This window comes from Pinus tabuliformis, chromosome 1_2 (genome assembly GCF_031772625.1).
Source record: "Pinus tabuliformis cultivar Carrire ecotype Pingquan chromosome 1_2, CPIR1, whole genome shotgun sequence".
In the NCBI taxonomy this organism is placed as follows: domain Eukaryota; kingdom Viridiplantae; phylum Streptophyta; class Pinopsida; order Pinales; family Pinaceae; genus Pinus; species Pinus tabuliformis.
In genome coordinates, this window is record NC_142298.1 from 457,183,858 (window position 1) to 457,204,956 (window position 21,099).

The 21,099-nt window shown below is 33.6% G+C and overlaps 1 protein-coding gene across 1 annotated transcript in view; it reads left to right on the forward strand.

Annotated features, from left to right (window-relative positions):
• The first annotated feature begins 11,051 nt into the window (after nucleotides 1–11,051).
• The window catches only part of LOC149206334 (cysteine-rich receptor-like protein kinase 42), a 115,304-nt gene continuing 105,256 nt past the window's right edge, over nucleotides 11,052–21,099 (forward strand). Inside the window, exons 1-2 of the mRNA XM_089397660.1 lie at nucleotides 11,052–11,928; nucleotides 12,017–12,148. Coding sequence (XP_089253786.1) covers nucleotides 11,052–11,928; nucleotides 12,017–12,148 — 1,009 coding nt within the window. The remainder of the gene's footprint in view (nucleotides 11,929–12,016; nucleotides 12,149–21,099) is intronic.

Genomic DNA, 21,099 nt, shown 5'->3' on the forward strand with positions numbered 1-21,099 from the left:
GCATTAAATGAATAGGGCTATGTCGCCGGCTCATTTAATACCCATTGGATTGGCAACATATTTGTTGCCATTATGGTGAACATAATTTTTGGGGTTTGTTTTGTTAAAAGTTTGGTCATACTATTTTTTATAAATAAATTTAATGTTCTATTAGATTTATTTTTTGATATTGATGTTAATATGGAAGAGGACACCCATGACAATTCACATGAGGGGATTGAAGAAATGTTTTCTGTAAAGTGTCAACCACTAGATAAAGGGTTTTCATACTTGGGGTATTACGATAGGCGTCAACATCAAACCCGAGACTATTGGTAGATTTGGCTCATGAATTGAATGCGTCAACAATGGATCGTTATCTAGTTGGGGTCAATTTGTCTCGGCATGCTGATTCATTGGTATAGAAGGGATTTGGTATTGAGGGAAAAGTTTCGGCTTGAAGTATATAATGTCATGTCTGAGGATTTTTCCTCGGGGGACAAAGCCTAGTGGTTTTAGAGGATTTGGAAAGAGAATACCCCACTGAAACTTAAAATATTTTGCTGGATACTTTTAAGGAACTAGGTACTTACACGGGACAATCTGAAAAAGAGAGGATTTTGTGGGCTAGGTTGTTCACAAGTAATTGCTTATATTTGAAGAGGGGCCTTTCAGTTAGAAAATCAAAGAGCATAATGATACAAGCACATGAATGAGCCAGTGTGTTCCCTAATGCCTATTTTGATGGGACACCTTTGAATTTGTAGAGTTAAGCTCTGCAACTCCGTGTACAACATTCTTTGCACAAAGAGAATTTAACACGATTATCTTGAGTTTTTCCATATTTTAACTTTCAAAAATGATTTTGAACACCATATCAACATTTTCATTTTACAATATTTCTATTTAATATTTAATTATGAAGCCTACTATGTGTGGAGGTGTAGAGGAAGAAAGCTTCCACTACACATATCGGTTAGTCTTATAATATTTTTTTCAATTTTGTATTATCACTAGTCGTTGTTGGAGAATCTAATTCCAACCAACTAATAGGTGTCAAAACCGTCCATCCAAGTGTCCCATTTCAGTTTCAGTTAATCTAGTTTAGTTCAGTCTCACTGCTGTCATTTATTGTTGATGTCTCCCATATAATCTATTTAACTGATTCATAATATTGAGAAGAGAAATCCTTTGTTCCACGTTTTATCTTCATTCTTTTTCATGGTATCTGAGCTAGTTTGCATATGACTCCCTGAGAGAGCAGCAACATGAGCGAAGTGAGAGAAACAGAGAGAATAAGAGAGTCTGCATAAGACTCTTTGAGAGAGAAACAAAAGTTTGAAGAATTTTGAAGAAGCCTCTTGTAAAGAAGTAGCAGAGAGAAATCCAGTTATGATGAAGAAGGTCAAGATTTGAAAAAAAATGAACCACATCTAGGGTAACACATCTTCATCTTCTTCAGTTCTTCAATTGGCCTGCATTACCCTTGAGAGGATTTTTGGTGTAAGGGGGAGCACTGAAGTTGTGTAGTATACCTAGGGGGGATAGTATGGGGTATAGAGGGAGGTACCCAAGGGAATAATGTAATAATGGGATGGGCCATAGCAATAAATAAAATGGTTAACATGTATCATGTAAGGGACCACAAGTAGTTAGCAATAATGTAATAAGCCCATGGTATTAGATAGATGGTATTGAGGGAACCATGGTAATGACCCATGGTATTGTATGTATGAGGCCTATATAGAGGCTAGAGACTCCCCATTGAGAGATGTCAAGGAATATTGTATGAACATGCATATGGCTTGTGGAGTGTTCTCCTTCCTTAAGGAGTGAATGTATGGTGTTGCCCTACCTTAAGGGTTTGATCAATAAAGAAGCATTTCTATCTATTTCTATCTTATTATTTCTGGGTATATTTGTATTCTCATATATTTTCATATCAAATCTATAACAAGTGGCATGAGAGCACTTTCTTGGGCAAAGCAGAGAATTTTTTCATTTTTTATTTTTTTATTTTTTATTTTCAGGAACTTTTTGGGGCGGCGAGTTTGCAGATCAGATCTGTACATTTTGGTGCAAATTTGTAGAATCTAATTGCATATCTGGGTTTTTGGTGAAAAAATACCCAATTTGAAAAAAAAAAAAATCAGCCGAATCGGAGTCCAGATAAAGGAGATATCGCTGATTTAAAAATCAACTATGTTGCAAACATTTTTCAGAGTCGCGAGTTTGCGGATCAGATCTGTGTGTTCTAGTGCAAAATTTCTAGAATCTAATTATAGATCTGGGCTCCTCGAGAAAAAATAACCAATTTAAAAAAAAAAATTGGCCAAATCGGAGTCCGGATTAGGGAGATATCGTTGATTTAAAGAACAACTGTGTTGTAGAGATTTTTTGGGGTGGCGAATTTGTAGATCAGATATGTACATTCTGGTGCAAAATTTGCAGAATCTCATTGCAGATCTGGGCTTTTTGCAAAAAAATACCCAATTTCAAAAACTAAATCGGCTGAATCGGAGTTCAGATGAGGGAGATATTGCTGATTTAACAATCAGCTGTGTTGCAAACATTTTTCGGGGTGGCGAGTTTGTGGATAAGATCTGTATGTTCTGGTGCAAAATCTGCAGAATCTAATTGTAGATCTAGTTTTCTTGTAAAAAATACCCAATTTGAAAAAAAATTGGCCAAATCGGAGTCCGGATGAGGGAGATATCGCTGATTTAAAAATCAGCTGTGTTGTAGACATTTTTCGAGGCGACGAGTTTGCAGATCAGATCTATATGTTCTGGGAAAATATTTGTAGAATTTAATTGTAGATATGAGTTCTTTGTGAAAAAATACCCAATTTAAAAAAAGAAGAAGTTGAATCAGAGTACGGATGAGGGAGATATCGCTGATTTAAAATCAGCTCTTTTTTAGAAATTTTTGTGAAGGCGGGACAACTGCAGTGCGAATCTGAAATTCCAGTGCCTAGATCGGAATTTGATGAAGATGTACAAATTTGATGGCTCTAATCCGGCAATATGGGTAGCAAAAATGGAACAATATTTCACTCCGAATCACATCGTAGATGACGACACTAAACTACGTGTGGGAGACCTTTTCTTGGACCAAGAAAGATGGCAATGGTGGTAGGAGAATTCTAAATGCTATCCAAGGATAATTACTTGGCAGATGTTCGCAAAATCCATTTGTGACCACTTTGATCGTGAATATAATTTTTTGGGTCACCTTAATAAGCGCAGATAGACAGGAACAAAACCTAGCAAAGATTTTAATTTGACAGGAAAGAAGGAAACCAAGAAACCTAAAGGGTTATTTTCCGCTGGTATCTCCTTATTTTCGGTTCATGGATGTATTCACAAAGAGAAGATCATTGTGTCTATAAATCCTAGCCGCAAGCATAATTTTATCAATATTAATTTGGCAAAAAAATTGCAAGTTCCAACAAAACACATTGAAAACACACAGGTTGATAATGAGGATGTTCAAGTTTATAAAGATTTGAAGCTTTCTATGGATAAGCATGTGTTGCATTGTGACTTTTATACTTCAGATATAGATAACATGGATGTTATTTTGGGATATCCTTGGATGGAATCTGTGGGTACTGTCAATATTAACGTGCAGAAGAAATTCAAGAAGCTCCGGTATAAAAAGAAGAAAATTACATTGCAGGAAGACCCAAGCAGAGACAATGGAGGCAGAAGCACAATGCTCTAATGACACTGACACATCAGATGATGAGCCTTTGATGGTCGACAATCAAACACAAACATCAAACCAGGTACCAGAAAAACAGATAGTGTCCAAGGTGGTTGAAGCAGAAAATGTTATAGGTACTTATACATTACATGAGGACTCAATGGTTGATGTAATATTAGAAGATAAGAAACAACAACAGGCACCACAACATGTACCAGATACCAATCAGCCTCCATTAGGTGGTGAAATAAAGAAAGATACACCGTTGGTTAACACTTCAGCATATCACCACCCACATCACCCTGCAAGAAAACAACCAACAAGATGGAAACGAATTAGCCACAAGGACAATAACCCCCACATGACAAATAGAGAGGGGCAATGTTCCACCTACTACACATTAACACAGAAGAGCCACCAGGGTCAACTTCCATCTCAAGCGAGTGAGACACCAGCTAGATCGAGGGTTCACCTTTCTCTAGGATGGCTAGATGCACGTGCATGGTACCAGTGGACTAATCTTTTGACCAGATCTTATTATTTGTGTTCTTCTTATGTTTCGGGGACGAAACATGTTTAAGGGGGGTGGAATGTAGTATACCTAGGGGGGATAGTATGGGCTATAGAGGGAGGTACCCAAAGGAATAATATAATAATGGGATGGGCCATAGTAATAAATAAAGTGGTTAACCCGTATCATGTAAGGAACCACAAGTAGTTAGCAATAATGTAATAAGCCCACGGTATTAGATAGATGGTATTGAGGGAACCATGGTAATGACCCATGGTATTGTATGTATGAGGCTTATATAGGCTAGAGACTCCCCATTGAGAGATGTCAAGAATATTGTATGAACATGCATATGGCTTGTGGGGTATTCTCCTTCCTCAAGGAGTGAATGTATGGTGTTGCCCTACCTTAAGGCTTTGATCAATAAAGAATCATTTCTATCTATTTCTATCTTATTATTTATGGGTATATTTGTATTCTCATATATTTTTAGATCAGATCTATAACAAGTTGAAGATGAAAAGCTTGTTGAATCCCACTGTGCTCAACAGGAAGTGGACGATGGTTGTGATAAATTTGTAGAAGAAGCAGAGAAGGAGCACATAGATGCTCGTGAATCCCACTATGCACAGTTGCAAGTGGATTAAAATTTAGTGATTCCAACAATAGGGATTACTAATGACAATTTGATAAATCCACCAATAAAACTTGCTGATGAAAATTTGATGAATCTAGCAATAGAGCTTTCCGATGAGAGTGAAGATGCCATTGGAGCAACAAATGTTATGGTGAATCCAACAATTAAATTTGATGATGTAAAGTTTGATGAAGAGTTGTTACTTAATGATGAATGGTTGCATATGATGCAACAAAAAAATCATATTGACATGATGCTATTTGGTGAGATAATCCCACTTGAAAATGAAAACCAAGTGGAGGGCAACCTGTCTGTAACAACATGTTGGAAGTAATGGAGAAAGCTAAACTTAGATTATTGTTATGATGATGATAGGATTGAGACTCTAATATTAGACCTCAGATCCTAATATCTAGGGAGTGGTTGAAACCATCCCACTAGTGTGAAAACCTATATATTTGAGGCTCATCTGACTTAATGTAATAGGGCGTGTATGAGTGTTTGTACACTCTCCAGGTATCTCACCTAGAGAGCCATTTAATATATATTTAATATATTCAGTTTTTATCATGGTATCAGAGCTGCAGGGTTGTTGATCCTGTACGCTAAGTGAAGGGAGTGACTGAGGTGAAATCATCACGTGGTTTGGAGGGCTAATCGCACCGATACCACTGTAACACTCCATGTATTTCTTATTTTGTCGATCATCACAGATCTAGAGTGTACAGTCGCGAAGACCTTCGCAAGTCCATCGTGCTAACTCGCGCCGACTGTGCAAACAAGAGAGGGGCTGCGTGTTCAAGGAAGGCAGTGACTGTGCTATCCCCGGTGATTGAGGACTGTGTAGGAAGCCATGGAGGAGGATGTATCTCCATTTGATTGTTTTCAGGATACGACGAGATTGGCAGGAGGCCCTCACCTTGTCTAATTTGCTAATTGAACTATTCACACTTGTACTATGAATGTAAAACAATTTTCTCTTTCCTTTCATGATATGCACAATTCAATTTTGAAAATATTTAGTTTTCTTTAACCTTGATAGAAATCTCAACCTTTATGTGAAAGTGTAAATCGAAATTATATTCCTGTGATAAACACATCAACATAACTAAATTTGGAGCTGTGATTTAAATTCTCACTTATGAGAAACACTATTATTTTTTTAACAATTTGCAATTACGGATTAACGTACCTAAATTTGGAATTGTGATTTAAATTCTCACATATGAGCGACACTGTTAATTTTTTTACGATTTGCAACTAGAGACTGTTGAGGAGTTTACTAACCATATGAAGTTAATAATGTATCACAAGTGTATCATGCATGGAGTTTACTAACCATATGAAGTTAAGAATGTATCACAAATGTATCATGCATTACTTATTTGTGCTCATTATATTCAGTTTGTAAGAAATGAAATACAAACATGGAGATAACCTAGCATTGCCTTTTACCCACATGATTCTACACAACATTAAAATTTTGTTATAGAAAGACAACATAGTTGGTTTCATTAACTTGCATGTCACTCTGAAACTCTGATGAAGTACTTGGTTTCAAATGTTTTTCCTTTGTAAATGTATTTTGTTGGGTGCTCGTTGATTTTGATGAAGATGGTACTGAGCCCACATTATCTATCTCAAGATGATCCTTGCATTTAGCCCACATTATCTGTCTCAAGATTATACTTGCATTGATATTTGTTCTATTCACATTTGAAATTCTTGTGTACTTTGTTTTCCTTGTTGTGTTAAAAGGTGACAGTTCTTTTACTGGCCATAATGTTTCCTACAATTGTAGTTGTTCCACATTGTATCATCAATGGTTACAAGAATGTTCTAGTAGTCTCTATTGGACTTGATTACTCTTTTCCACTAGCTGAGAAAGTTGAGTACTTAAAGGTGAATTTGGAAAGACAATGTTAATAAAATATTTTTGTTAACTCCTATCATTGACTATAAAAATTGTTGTAAAAATTTCGTTTTTTATGTTATCTGGAATTTTTTATTTTTCTTTGTCATGTAGGATCCAAGCAAGTTTGCACTTGTTGCTGCCCGAGTTGTTGGTGCTACATAAGTTGCAGCTGCTCCAAAGGAAGAGGAAAAGAAACACGAGCCAGAGGAAGAGTCCGAAGAGGAAATGGGTTTCGGCCTTTTTGACTAGATTGGATGTCTTGTGGAGGAAGAGTCCGAAGAGGATATGGCTTTCAGTCTTTTAACAAGACATGATTAATATTTTAAACAATTGAAACATTAAAATAGATTTATATGTTACATTTTGGATAAAAAAGTTTAATGAATTAATTATATTTTTATGTTGGGATAAAGTGAACAAACATTATTATGAAATAAAATATAAGTTAAATTAAATAAACATAATAAAATATAAGTGAAATTAAGGAAACCCTAGGGTTTTTTGGCATTCAATATAAACATAAGGATGTCAATTTGAAAATGTTTTTAGTTACAAGTATAATTAAGGAAATATTAAATTTATATCTATAGCTAACCCGCAAAACCCTATGTTACATATGAAAATTTAAAAGTATAGGCATTACATCACTGACAATTTACATAGAGTATAGACATGTAAAGTCTTGGATGGACCGTGTTTGGATTGAACATATGGACATAACAAAAAAGGCCTATCTCACGTGAAACTAGCACTTTGCAAACCCTGTGTACTTTGTGCTTTAATGATTGACTTACGCTGGGATATTTATGTCATTGCAACTTTTTTTTAAAATTTAACCTCCTTCCACACATCGCACTCCTCCTATTGGTGTTCCTTTGCACCTCTTGGTGCAATTGCTAGTATTAGCTTTTTATATTTCCTTGTTGCTTATTATTGTATATGTTGCATTAAATTTGTTAAACTATATTAAACATTTATTATTCCTAGTTATGTTAGAAATTTATCATTCTTTTAATGTTTTAATTTTGACAAATATTCATAAATACAAAGAAATGTTGAAAAAAGTGAATATTAATCATTAATGTTATGTTTTATGGGTATAGTCATTTGATGACTATTAGTTCAAATTTACATTTCAAAGGGGTTTGTATTTAAAGATATTTGATCCCTTTAAAAACATTTAGGAATTAAAATAGATCTAAACTAGTTTAATTATTAATTATAATTATAATTATTATTATTTATACCCTAATCAAAATGTTAAATATTAAAATATTTCTACCATTTTCAAACATTAATACATCTCTATCATATATGTTTTTTTTTTTTTAATTTAATTTAATTATTATTATTTTAACAAAAATCAAAATAATAAACATTACCATATTTCTGCCGTGGAAAATAACGCTGCCCTCTGAAAGCAAGAGCTTTATTTCAAAAATTCCATTCATTGTATCGTCCTCTCCTCAATTTTCCGCGAATAGTCAATTTTGTTGGGCGGAAAATAACTCTGCCCTCTGAAAGCAAGGAGCTTTATTTCACAAAGAAAAAACATAGCGTCTATGGACGTGTTAGAAATTCCATTCAATGTATCGTCCTCTCCACAATTTTCCGCGAATAGTCAAATTTTGTTGGGCGGAAGCGCAAATTGTTTTATTTTCTACTGTTCAATTTTTGATAGGTTGAGTATTGACTGGTGAAAATCCGGAGTCAATGACCATTATTGTGAGGAAGCAGGCATGAAATGATTGAAATTTTGTTTTCCACGAAAGGACTCAAATTTTGTTTTCCACTGTTCAATTTTTGACAGGTTGAGTATTTACGGGTCAGATTGATTTGTGAAAATCCGGAGTCAATGACCATTATTGTGAGGAAGCAGGCATGAAATGATTGAAATTTTGTTTCCCACGAAATGACAGAAATTTTGTTTTCCACTGACGGGAGAATTTCCACGAACCTTTAATTTTGTTTTCCACTGACGGGAAAATTTCCACGAACCTTTGATTGAAGAGGCGCAAATTGTTTTATGTTCTACCGTATAACTTCTTTTTGACGGAGAGAAGCTTCACTCCACTGCTGTACAACTGCAACCCACTGATGTCTTTCTTTATTTTCTTGACTGCCATAATCTGCAATGACTCAAGTCGGTGGTGAGTAAAGGTACGGCGTGGTCATTGAATTAAAATGTGCTAATTTTGTGTGCTCCTAATTGGATTCGTGTTGTCCTCCTCCACCTTTATTTTACACTGTTCAACTTTCTGACAGAAGTGGTCGGGTTGACTTGTGAAGTGCGTACCGCAACTAATGAACATAATACCACATCTAAATATAATAAACATGAGAAAACTTTTGGTTTGAAGTATATTTTCACTATCAAAATATGAAGTATATAGTTGGCTCTTCGCAGGAATAGTCATACAATTTCAAGTTTAAAAAATGATGGTTTCTTGCTTTTATTTCACATGAGCCTTAATGCTAGTAGCATGCCTTTTGTGAAGATACCTCAGGTCTATATGCCACACGAAGGAAGACAAGGAAAAGAACGCCTTTAAATTAGGTCTTTTATATATTATTAAAATTGTATCTTTTTTAACAGACTCCGTAGTTTTCACAATGTATATTTTCACTTATCTATCTGTAAGTATATAAATATGTATATAAAACAATAGAGCCAAATATTTTATTTATGAATTTTATGGTTCACATTAAAATATCTTTTACTATTAATATTTTTAAATACAATATATTTATTTTATATTGAATTACACATCTTTTTTTACTATCAAGTATTTTTTTAATTGTTGTTAACCATTAGAATTATATTTATAATTATATATAAAATAGTAAAACATTTTTAAAATATAAGAATTTAACATATAGAAGGGAAAATATAATTTTTTTTTACTTTAAATTATTTAATTTTTAAAATATTTTTATAAAAATATTTTATTTTATATGAATGTAGATATATTGATCTTCTTCATATTGATCTTTGCTTTTAATTATAACCTATATTTTCAATTAAAATTAAGAAAATTATATTCCAATCATGTAATTAATTTTGTTTATAAACAATAATAATTTTTAATTATAGAAAATATTGCCAATTAAAATTTTAAAATTTAAATAGATATACTTATTTGTGGAAATAATGTATCTCTTTCATATTCATTTTTGTTTATAATTATCTCAGATATTTTTAATTAAAATTTTGAAAGCTTTATTAAAAAATAGACCTGCCTATTTGTGTAATTAATTATGTTTATAATCAATAATAATTTTTAACTATAGTAAATATCGCCAATTAAAATTTTGGAAACCCTATTCCAAAATAGACATGTTTATGCATGTTATTAATTCATCTCCTTTGTATTCACTTATGTTTTTTTATTATAGGAGATATTTTCAATTAAAATTGGGAATTTCAAAAGAGACATACCTATTCATGTAATTAATTTTGTTTATAATCATAATATTTTTTAATTATAGCAAATTTTGCTAATTAAAATGGTGGAAGTCTTATTCCAAAATAAACATGTCTATTTGTGTAATTAATTCATCCCTTTCATCACATATTTTCAATTAAAAATATGAAATCTCTATTCCAAAATAAAGATACTTATTAATGTAATTAATTCTACTTATAATCACTAATCATTTTTTATTGTAGCAAATTTCTTAATTAAAATCAATAACAATTTAAAATACAATCATAATTTAGTTAATTTTAATATTTTTTTTAAATATCATGATATAAATATTATAATTATATTATAAAATGTTTATTAATCATTATGTATATTATCATTATATATTCACCAAATCTATACTTATTTTTACAATAAACATGCTTATTTATGTAATTAATTCATCTTTTCAATATTCATTTTTATTTTAAAGTTTAGCATACATTTTTAATTAAAATTTTGAAAATAGAGATGTCTATTTGTGTAATTAATTATGATTATAATCCATAATAATGTTTTATTGTAACTAATATTCTCAATTAAAATCAATAATAATTTAAAATATAATTATAATCATTTTTATTGTAGCAAATATTCGAGATTAAAATCAATAATAAGTTAAAATACAATGATAATTTAGATACAATGATAATTTAGTTAACTTTGATGATTTTTAAAATCTTGTACCATGAAATAAATATTTTAATATTTATTATTATATTATCAGCCACGGCACTCCAAAATCCGCTTACCTTTCAACCAGACCCTTGTACATAAAAGAAAGGCGGTTCTGAAATTCTTTCAAGTTTTACGGAGATTGGTTCCAGTTACAGAATGGCCGCCTCCTCCAACATGGTCTGTAATTACAAGGGGGAAATAATTCGTTTCCCTTTCACTGCAAAATCCAAGTTCCCTCTCTCCTTAATGCTCTTTCTACTAGCATTACCCATACACTCATTACCTCTGTCCGATAGTCCTACTCAACTCCTGGGATACCGTTGCAGTGGCAATAATAATAATATTACGAATGGAAGTGTCCTGCAAAGGAACCTGAATGTGGTTTTGAATTCATTGGTTGATAATGTTAACAAGACGGGCTACAGTGAATCAATTTATGGACAAAACAGAGATGAGATTTATGGTGTTGCTCAGTGCAGGGGAGATCTGAATGCCTCTGCTTGTCGGGGATGCGTTTCAAAGGCTATAGAGCATTTAGATTTATGTAATGGAAGTCTCAGTTACGCAAGCATTCTTCTCAGTGGATGCATTTTGAGATATGCCACTCACAACTATTATTCAAAATCAAATGTATCGGATGCATCACAAGCGATCTTTGCGTTCTGCGATGACATTACAATAAACGGCACAGAGGCAAGGGGTGTCAAGGATTGGAAAATTGCTTCTCTTTTGAGCAGGCTTATCGAGAAAGCTGTGTCCAGTAAGGTGGGTTACAGTACACTAAGTGATTATGGGGTTTATTCTCTGGCTGAATGTTGGAGAGCACTTAATATGAGTGAGTGTAATCAGTGCCTAAACAATATGTACAATTATTTGGGCTCCTGTCCAGCTGGTACTAGCCAAGGACTCGCCTTCTTCGATCACTGCATGCTGTGTTATGACAGCTACAAGTTTTACGGTGATGGTGTGCCTCTGTTCTCAGCCCTAAATGGAAGTGAAAGTACAAGTGGTCCTTCAATACCAGCATCACAAGGTAATATTGTCATACATATTTATATTACCTTTTGGGAAAATCTCCAAAGCACTTGCTAATTCAGTTTAGTGAGGCCAATTATTGTTAGCTGCAGGAAAACGTCACCCCAAAGTGTTGGGATTGAGCATTGGTGGTGCGGTTGTTGTGGTGGTCTCGCTTGGGTTGGTTGTATTTTGGAAACGGAAAGTCACTAATCCCAGCAGTAGGAACCAGCTTCCAGGTAAGCTGAATTTCTTTAAAAATAAAAATAAAAAAGAGAATCCAAATAATGAAAAATCAATCTTTTTTACCAGATGTTGAAGTAAGCATTTTTCGAATTAGAAATATACTCTAGAGTCTATAGTGATGTGTGTTTTAAGTATTACTCCCTCATGAAATCCATCTCTACAACCATTTGAGAAAAAATGAGTAAATTCAGTAAAGATGAATATATATCATTTTATTTTTTTTCTCGAAACCTTTTTTTCATTAAAATAAAAAAGAGAGTACAATATCATGGGTCTACTTAGTAACTTTCTTTTGTAACATTTGATGATATACCTATTTGGACGTGTCCGGTAAAAATGCCAATCTATCTACCACCTTTTCAAAAAATGCCAATCTATCTACCACCTTTTCATCTTCTATGATGGAAGTAAAAGATCTGTGTTGTTTAAAAAGAAACAAATTTATTACATTTAGTATTCTCATCATTGTTTCACCCCAAAATTAAAGATCTCTATTAGAAACCAGTTTGTTACATTTAGTATTCTCATCATTGTTCACCCCAAAATTAAAATAGGGCCCTCGTGGGCTTACCAAAAAAAAAAAAACAGTTTTCTCTACTAAGAGTATATAATGCTACCAACGTTAATCATGACATCTTGTTCAAAAATTGTGAAGTAGATCTTACCAAGCTCCTTGGAAATACCTCGTTTGGATAGTAGATTTGTAGTAAGATTTTTCTCCCTGTAAATATGACCAAATTGAATGTGTTGGAAATTACTTACAATTCATCTAGTTTGATAAAATGGGCGGATTAAATCGATTACAATCCTTTACCCAATCAATGATGCCCTTAGTATCACAAAAAACCTGTAATCTTTCCAACCCCAACCACTTTGCAGTAATAAGTACACCCCACAACGTGATAATCTCTCTGTTATTAGTGTCAAATCCTCCCTCCCACCATGAGTGGTAAAAGTTACCTGGATGAATTGCTATAAAATCTCCACATCTACATGTTCTCTCTATGCACGCCCCATCAAAGTATCCCACAGGAAGTCCTTCCATATGTCTTTATACTTGTTTTGTCTTCTTTTTGTGCGCATCTTTATCGAACCTATCTCACTAAAATATGACACAACCTTGATCACATCAGAACGAACCGTAGCCATTTTTTTCTAAAAAAATTAGTGCATTCCTACTGCACCAAATGGTCCAAATGATGTAGGATGGAAGCGAGCGATTTGTTTTTTGACATGGTGTAATTTTAAGGGCATCTAGAACCTCGTCCCAAATTGCCATAGCATAAGGGAAACATAGGAACAAATGATCCATGTCTTCAAGCCCCCTTAAGAATGTATCGCAGATGTTAGTACCTACAAATCCCCGGTGCTAAAGGTTCTTCCAGGTTAGCACATGGTCATGTAAAGCCAACCAACTGAAACACTTGAGCTTGTATGGCAACTCCCATTTCCATGCATCCTGGAACCATCTGAAGTGGTCGCATTCCTTCTCTAACATAGGCATTCTGTGATAAATTTCCTTGACCAGTGGTTGTCCTTTTCTTATCAGACCGTCCCAAACAAGATAGTCTTCTTTGTTAGTGATTTTAATGCCAACAAAACATAATTGAGAAAGGTAATACTCCCATTCCTCGGCGTAAGCTCCTTGTAACTCCATCTCCTTCGTTGATGTCCAACACTACAAATTGATGTTATTATAGTGAATATAGTGGATCTGGTGAAGGAGGTATATGCCTTTGTCATGGATAAAATCAAACATATGAGATGATAAGGTGTGGTTCCCAATTAATCCCTTCAATGCATCTAAGACAATCTCAATCTTTGTACCGTCACCAACGTCCCAACGAATGAAACCCATCAACCATTGCAGGTTTTTCATCATGCTACACCAGATAAAGGACACACTTGTTTTCATTCTCACACCAATCCTGATCCATGAAGAGAACGATTGGTCATACATGTATTTTTCTCTAATTATGAGAGACCATAGGCGGGTTCTAGACATAGCCCTCCACATGTTTTTGACAATCATCGACTTGTTAAAATTATAAGGATATATGATCCCCCAACCACCCTCCTCAATTTGCCTGGACAACACTGTCCATCTAACCAAGTGAATCTTCCCCATATGATTGCTACCTGCCCACAAGAATCTGGCCATAATCGATTCTAGCCTATGTATAATTTCCCTTGGTAACATGAATAGTTGCATCCAATACTCCAATTTTTTTTGCAACATTGACTTCATCAAAATCAGTCGACCTCCTTACATCGATAACCATATATGCTGCCACCAAGCCAATTTTTTGTCAAACCTGTCAACCAACTAGTCTCAATCCTTAATATAGTACTTATTAGGTTTAAGTCTGAAACCTAGGTAGACAAGACCAGTGTCAAAATGTTGGGATGTAATATCAAAGATTTTACAAATGTCCCTGATCTCTCAGTCCTTCCTTTCACCATAAACCAAAATAGACTTATTTTTTCTCATGTATATACTTGTTGCCTCTCCAAAAGTGTTAATGATCTTATGTATATGAGACCATTCTTCAAGAATTTTCACACCACCAAATAATAAGTCATCCACAAGCATCATATGTGTAACAACAATATGTCTGGTTACACATACCCCAAAAATCACTCCCCTATCCCTCGCATCTCCCAATTTGTGACTCATACAATCTATAACGAGGAGAAAGAGAAGAGGAGACAATGCACACCTCTGTCACAAACCCATATATGCCCTGAAAAATTGAGTAGGTAATCCATTAATAATCACTGCAAAATTAGCAATATTGATGCATGTTATTATCCATTTAATGTTATTAGGAGGCATACCAATTTTGATCAAAACCAAATTCAATAACTCCCAATCCACACAACCATAGGCTTTGCTCAAATCAACTTTAAGAAGACATGCCTTTAATTTCTGATATTTCATAGAATGTAGGACCTCCTATGCAATGGCAATGGCATCCTGTATTTGCATGCACTCCAGGAAACTGGATTGTTCAGGGGTGATGTGTCTTGACAGAACTGGTTTGAGTTTATAGACACTTAATTTAGAAGTCATGTTATAAGCAGAGTTGTTGAGGGAAATGGGTTGATAGTCTACAAAGGTCCTTGGTTTCTCCCTTTTGTATATCAAAGCAATGAAAGTGGCATTAATAGCCCTAGAAATGAATTCTCGTGTCCTAGATTCTTCAACGACCGCGAGAAGGCCCATAATCATTAGGTCTATGAAAGGAAGAAATAATTCCATCCCCCAACCATCTGAGTCAGGGCTCTTCTCCTTCACACGGACCTTAAGTACCACTAAACAATGTAAACTTTGAAATGGGAACTCATAATGTTACCCGTTTTGTAGAGATAGCAAAAAAGTGACCCGATTTTGAAAAGTGGTGATGCAGAACACACATGGTTTTTTAGAGCATAGTTTTTGGCACTATAAATTTTTTTATGTACATTACGTTTTAGAATGGTAGTGTTTTTGATGTTGATTTTTAAACGTGGTAATTCTACATCAGGCCCTTTTTTTAAAAGGTTTTTTTTTTATTTTCTAATGTATGAAATGTAAATAATTATTTTGTAAATTTAATAATTTTTTAAGTGGTCATTTTCTTCATATTTTCTTGTTTTTATTTTAATTTTAATTTTTTTGTAGTGAGGTTTTTATTGTTTTGCATTTTTAAATTAGAAGGTCGATATTTTGAATTTTCGATATTCTATATATTTATACATCATTAATTAATTTTTCAATCCACATGAAATAATTGTTTCTAAAAAGAAATATTTTTTAACAATGGACATAAAAATAACCATTTTTAACATAAATATAACTAAAAAATTACACGTTTTGATAATTTTTTGCTAGAATTGACATGTCAAAATCACAATTTTTATACGAAAATTTTAACTAAAAATGGTTAAATAATAGTTTTTTTTTATGAATTTCATGTCAAAAAAATAATAATCACTTTTTTTTCAAAAGATAATGATTAACTTAAAAATTAATGCGAAAATCACATATTACAAATATTGAACGCATAACAACCTTAATTGAGTGTTTATTCTTCTCATAAAATGTCAAAGTCAAAACATTACAAGTATAACTACTTAATAGTTACAAAAAATGAGCTTGATTTCCAAGCATAACTTAAATTTAATCAACAATGTCACGTAATCCAAACTCTTCATCCTCTAGAGTTTCATCATTGTCTTCTTCCGCAATATTTTCTGCTTCTTTTTGCTCATTTTCCACTTCTAATGGATCTTTGATGTATGTGAATCTCTCAATGTATGTCTTTCCAAACATTCCATGTAATGGTGGTTGGGGTTCCTTTGCCTTTTTTGCCACACGTGATTCACTAAAGTCTCCTTTCTTCAACCCAATTTCTTGCATTGCATCTGCAAGAAATTGAAGAGCATTAATTCTTCACTGAATGAAATTGCACTATATTGGATCTTTTTCAATTGCAATGCAATTTCTTCCTTTTTGAAGGCAACATGCTAGTGTTGTACTTAATTATCAAGCACAAAAGAAATACTGAAGTAAATTAGTACAATGACATATTAATTAAAAAATAACATATTGAAATTCAATTCCATATAATAAAACTTACCTGAGCCAGAAAATAAATCCAGAACCCAATCTCCTTCATTTGAACATATATCTATAAGATAGTTAATCAATAATTATGGTTTTTGATAAATGTTAACTATATCTCCTTTTGCTTCTTTGTCTTCATATGTTAGTTTTCTTACAACAGCATCATAAGTCAGTGTTTGGCTATGACTCTTTCTATCTACCCAATTAAAAATCATAGACATATAGCTATCATCTTTTGCCCAACTATCAATATGAATGAACTTACAATCATTTATAAATTGTTGATCTTCACGGTTAAGAAGATTTGACTTTTGCCTGTAATATGAAATAGTAAAAGTTCAATTAACTTGTACATAAATGAATTTTTCAACATTAATCAAATATACATTTTAAACGTCTTACCATGTAAGCTGCATCCTTGAATTTGTTTTCCCCTTGAAGCTTGACAATATCATTGCCAATTGTGTGTCTAAATGAAATGTCACAAATCTCCATAATGGTGATGACGTGACTTCTACAAATCCCGCAACCACTTTACTAAGAGCTTGATAAGTATAAGGGTGACTATCATAGTCAATGTTTGGAATATTGAAACCATGGGGAATATCTGCAATAAATAGGGCATAATCCCTTTTAGGTATGAGTTTAGCAATGTCTTCACAGTCGCCTTGTATTACTTGATATTGAATAGTGTCTAGCCCATTCCAAATGAAATGAGTAAGAGTTGGATCAAGTTCAACATTCTTAATACGTTGCTTCCTCAGTCTTTCGATCTTTATTTTTTTAATAAAGGTTTTGAAACTATCTGGTGCTCCATTATCATCCTTCTTCATCTTTTATAAAATAAACAAATATATGTGTAAGTTATAAATTAAAAATAATACACAGATGAATAAAAATGAATGTATAAATCAAGATACCTTTTTAAATGCAAGATAAAAATCTTTTAATGTTGATGTAGAACTTGAATCTGGATAGTTGCGTACAACATCATCCCAACTATCTTCATTCAACAATTTAACCATTTGTTCTTGAATTTTCATGTAAACTTTGTGACTGCATAGATAAAGTAACAAAAAGTTAATATAATGATATGTATAACAAATACTACCAAGAACAACATGTTTTATTTAAACGAAAAGTATAATCTAGAAATAAACAAAAATAATTCAACAAACTTACTTTTGAAATTCTTCAGACATTTCCTCCAATGATAATTCCCCTGACCTCACACGAGATAATATTGTTTTGACAATTTTTTCATCTTTCACTCCTTGCATTTCTCTCCAAGGTGTGATAGTCATATCGTCTGGAAGCTACTTCATTTCAGGAGCTGATTTACTGCTGCTACATATCAATGGCTTAGACTTTTTGACCTTCTGGTTTTTAATGCCAATGTTTTCCCACATGCTAAAAATCTCATCAATCAACTTCCAAACATCTCCAGTTCTAAATGCCAATTGGAAAATGTTATCAAAACCTCTGAATAAATCACTAATTTTGTTGTCTTTTCCACCTTCTGAATTGGTTTTCTCTTCAATTTGATGGCCTATTTCCATACAACATTCTTTTCGGAAATCTATAGTAACATTTATCCTATCCCCACCACATTTTTCTTGAAATTTACTATGAATAAATCTAACCCTTTGGATGAAATTCATAGACATCCTATATTCATTATCTAAATTATGATCCCATGCCACTAACTTTGCTTATGTATCTGATAAACCAGCATAAATGATACATTTCATTGTTTCAAAACGTGGGTTGTTAGGATATTCCTCCATCAATTGTCTTTGAGCTTCTACAGAATGGTTCCCCCCAAGCACATAATAATTGTATTAAAAACATTTTGACATATCAAATGCTTCTTTGTTGGGAACTTGAAGTGGATCAGCAAGAAGCACATAACTAACCACATGAGCATATGGATTGTACCTCATCAATGTCTTCAAGTTGTGAACATGCAGATGATGTGGCTTTTGGACTTGATATTGACATTGTCCTTCGCTTGCCTTATAGGTTTGTCTGACATTAAGCTGAAATGTATGACCTGTTATGCTCCTATACCAATAGGTGTCATATTTCATGATTGACTTGATGGGCTATGTAATATGTACATACCTTTACTTGTTTTAAAGGTTTTCCATATTTTCAAAAAATCAAAAAATTTAAAAAATGTAAAGAGGGTATACCCTAAAAGAAAAATCAAAGGGTGAAAAGAATGAAATGGTCAAAAAAGTGAAAGAAAATGAACCCCACCAAAAGAAAAACCAAGGAAAGTGTGCAAGTATAAGTGCCACTACTTTTTACTCTTATTTAATAAACAAATTGTGTGCAACTTGTAATTCATACCACAATTGATGAATATTCAAACAGTTTAAACTTGACTAGTTCATATTTTCGATTTTATGTTTTAGAGATAGAGAATAAAATCTGACCAAATTGTTTAATCTTGGCAGATAAGTAGATAGGTAGAGTGAATAAAAGGAGCTCAATAGTGTAATCTGAGCCCTTGGATGTAATAAGGCTAGACTTAGATAGATTTCTATATGTGAAAGAAAAGAAAGTGTGTTAAGGGTTTGCCAGTCCAAGTGCACCCTAATAAAGAAGAAAAAATGTCAGGTTAAAGTAGGTAGGGTAGGTAGATGGTGTTGCAGAATTACTTGTGATGGATAATGTCTCTAAATGTGTTACTTTTCACTTTTATCACATGTGCAAGGCAGACATTACACTTGATGCAGTTCCAGCAAGACAAGGTCAAAATACTTAACTTCCCTTCTCACTTTTCCCTAAATATTTCACTAATTCCCCCTAAGTATTAAGGTCTTTGAAAATTAAAGGGGCTCAGAGCATTTCTTTGACTTCTAGAGGGACTGGACTCTCGGTCCAATAATTTAAAAAACCCTAAAGTACTTAAAATTATCATTCATTCACTTTCATAAGTCCTTTCCTAAGTAAAATCCTATTTTACTTAGGAAAATACACAATATTATATAAAATCCCCTTTTCACTTAAGCCTAAGTTAAATATTCATTCTAAATGTTTTACTTAGTGCTTATTTACATTTCATGTCATATTAACTTCTAAACCTATATTATATAAATCCCGCCCTATTTTACCCTTTCCCGTATTATTTAATTATATATTAAAATCCTAAAATTATTGTATACCCCGCCTCGGTTAATTATAACCATAAACACAATTAAAAAGGGATTAATGGATTAATCTGAGATTCATTAATAACCTAATCTCCCCGCTCCACAAAATGGGATTAATTAACCCCTAAGATTAATTAAGAACCTCCCCGCCATTCACAATCACCCCGATATGATTTATTAACTTGTTAATTAAATCATGCCTGCAGTAGTTAAAGTTCCACCGTACTTCGCTTCCCGTCCACAGTCCGATCCCGTCCCCATCATCCGACTGTTGTTATTAATGTCGCGCCCCCTTGGTGACCGCGCGATCACCATGCGGTTTTCCTCTCATGCCTCCGCCGCGCGTCATGCAATAAGTGGGATCGCTGTCACCCGGTCAAATACCACCCGACCCCAAAAGCGGTGCGATCACATACCGCTTACTACCATCCACATACGACAAAGTGTCATGTCATGCTTACGTCATCCCCCGAATAAAAATAAACCCCGCCAACCCTGATTTTGTTAATAAAACCGACGAAATGTCGTTTTCATTATTTCATAAGACAAACTGTGTTCCCATGAAAAGCAACGTCCAAGTCAACCGTTGAAGCTTTTCAACTACCACCTAGTCAAAAAATTTGCAGCGACGTCGTCCGGAACCTGTTATCCATCCTACCATTGCACTGTTCACTTCCCCAATACAGGTATTTACCCATTTCCACCGAAACCCTGCAAGTTTTGGTTTCACACTGAATATTCCACAGAAAAAGACCAATTTCACTATAAATTCAGTCTTTGTTTCACTATATAGGTTCCCAAAACCTGTTGTTTTGACTATTTTTCACAGAAAACCCAAATTCCATTTCTAAATCCACAAGAACCAGAGATGGAAACCCCTATAGCTCTGAATGTCGTACCCATGAACGCTCCTCACAAAGATTTAGATTATCTGCCTCTGGCCGATAAAGATTTTTAGATAAAAGACTTATCTGGTAATGAAAACCACCTTAAGATCTTTTGCCAAGCCAGAGATAGTTATCTGAATGGCTCTGACATCTTAGGATTGTGGGAATCCAACCTTCCCATGTACTTCCTCCCTTCAGTCCATGTTTTCCTAGATATCATTCATCACTGCTATGCCAATTATGACCCTAACCAAAGAGCAGTCATGTCCCCAAGTCAAATAGTCTTT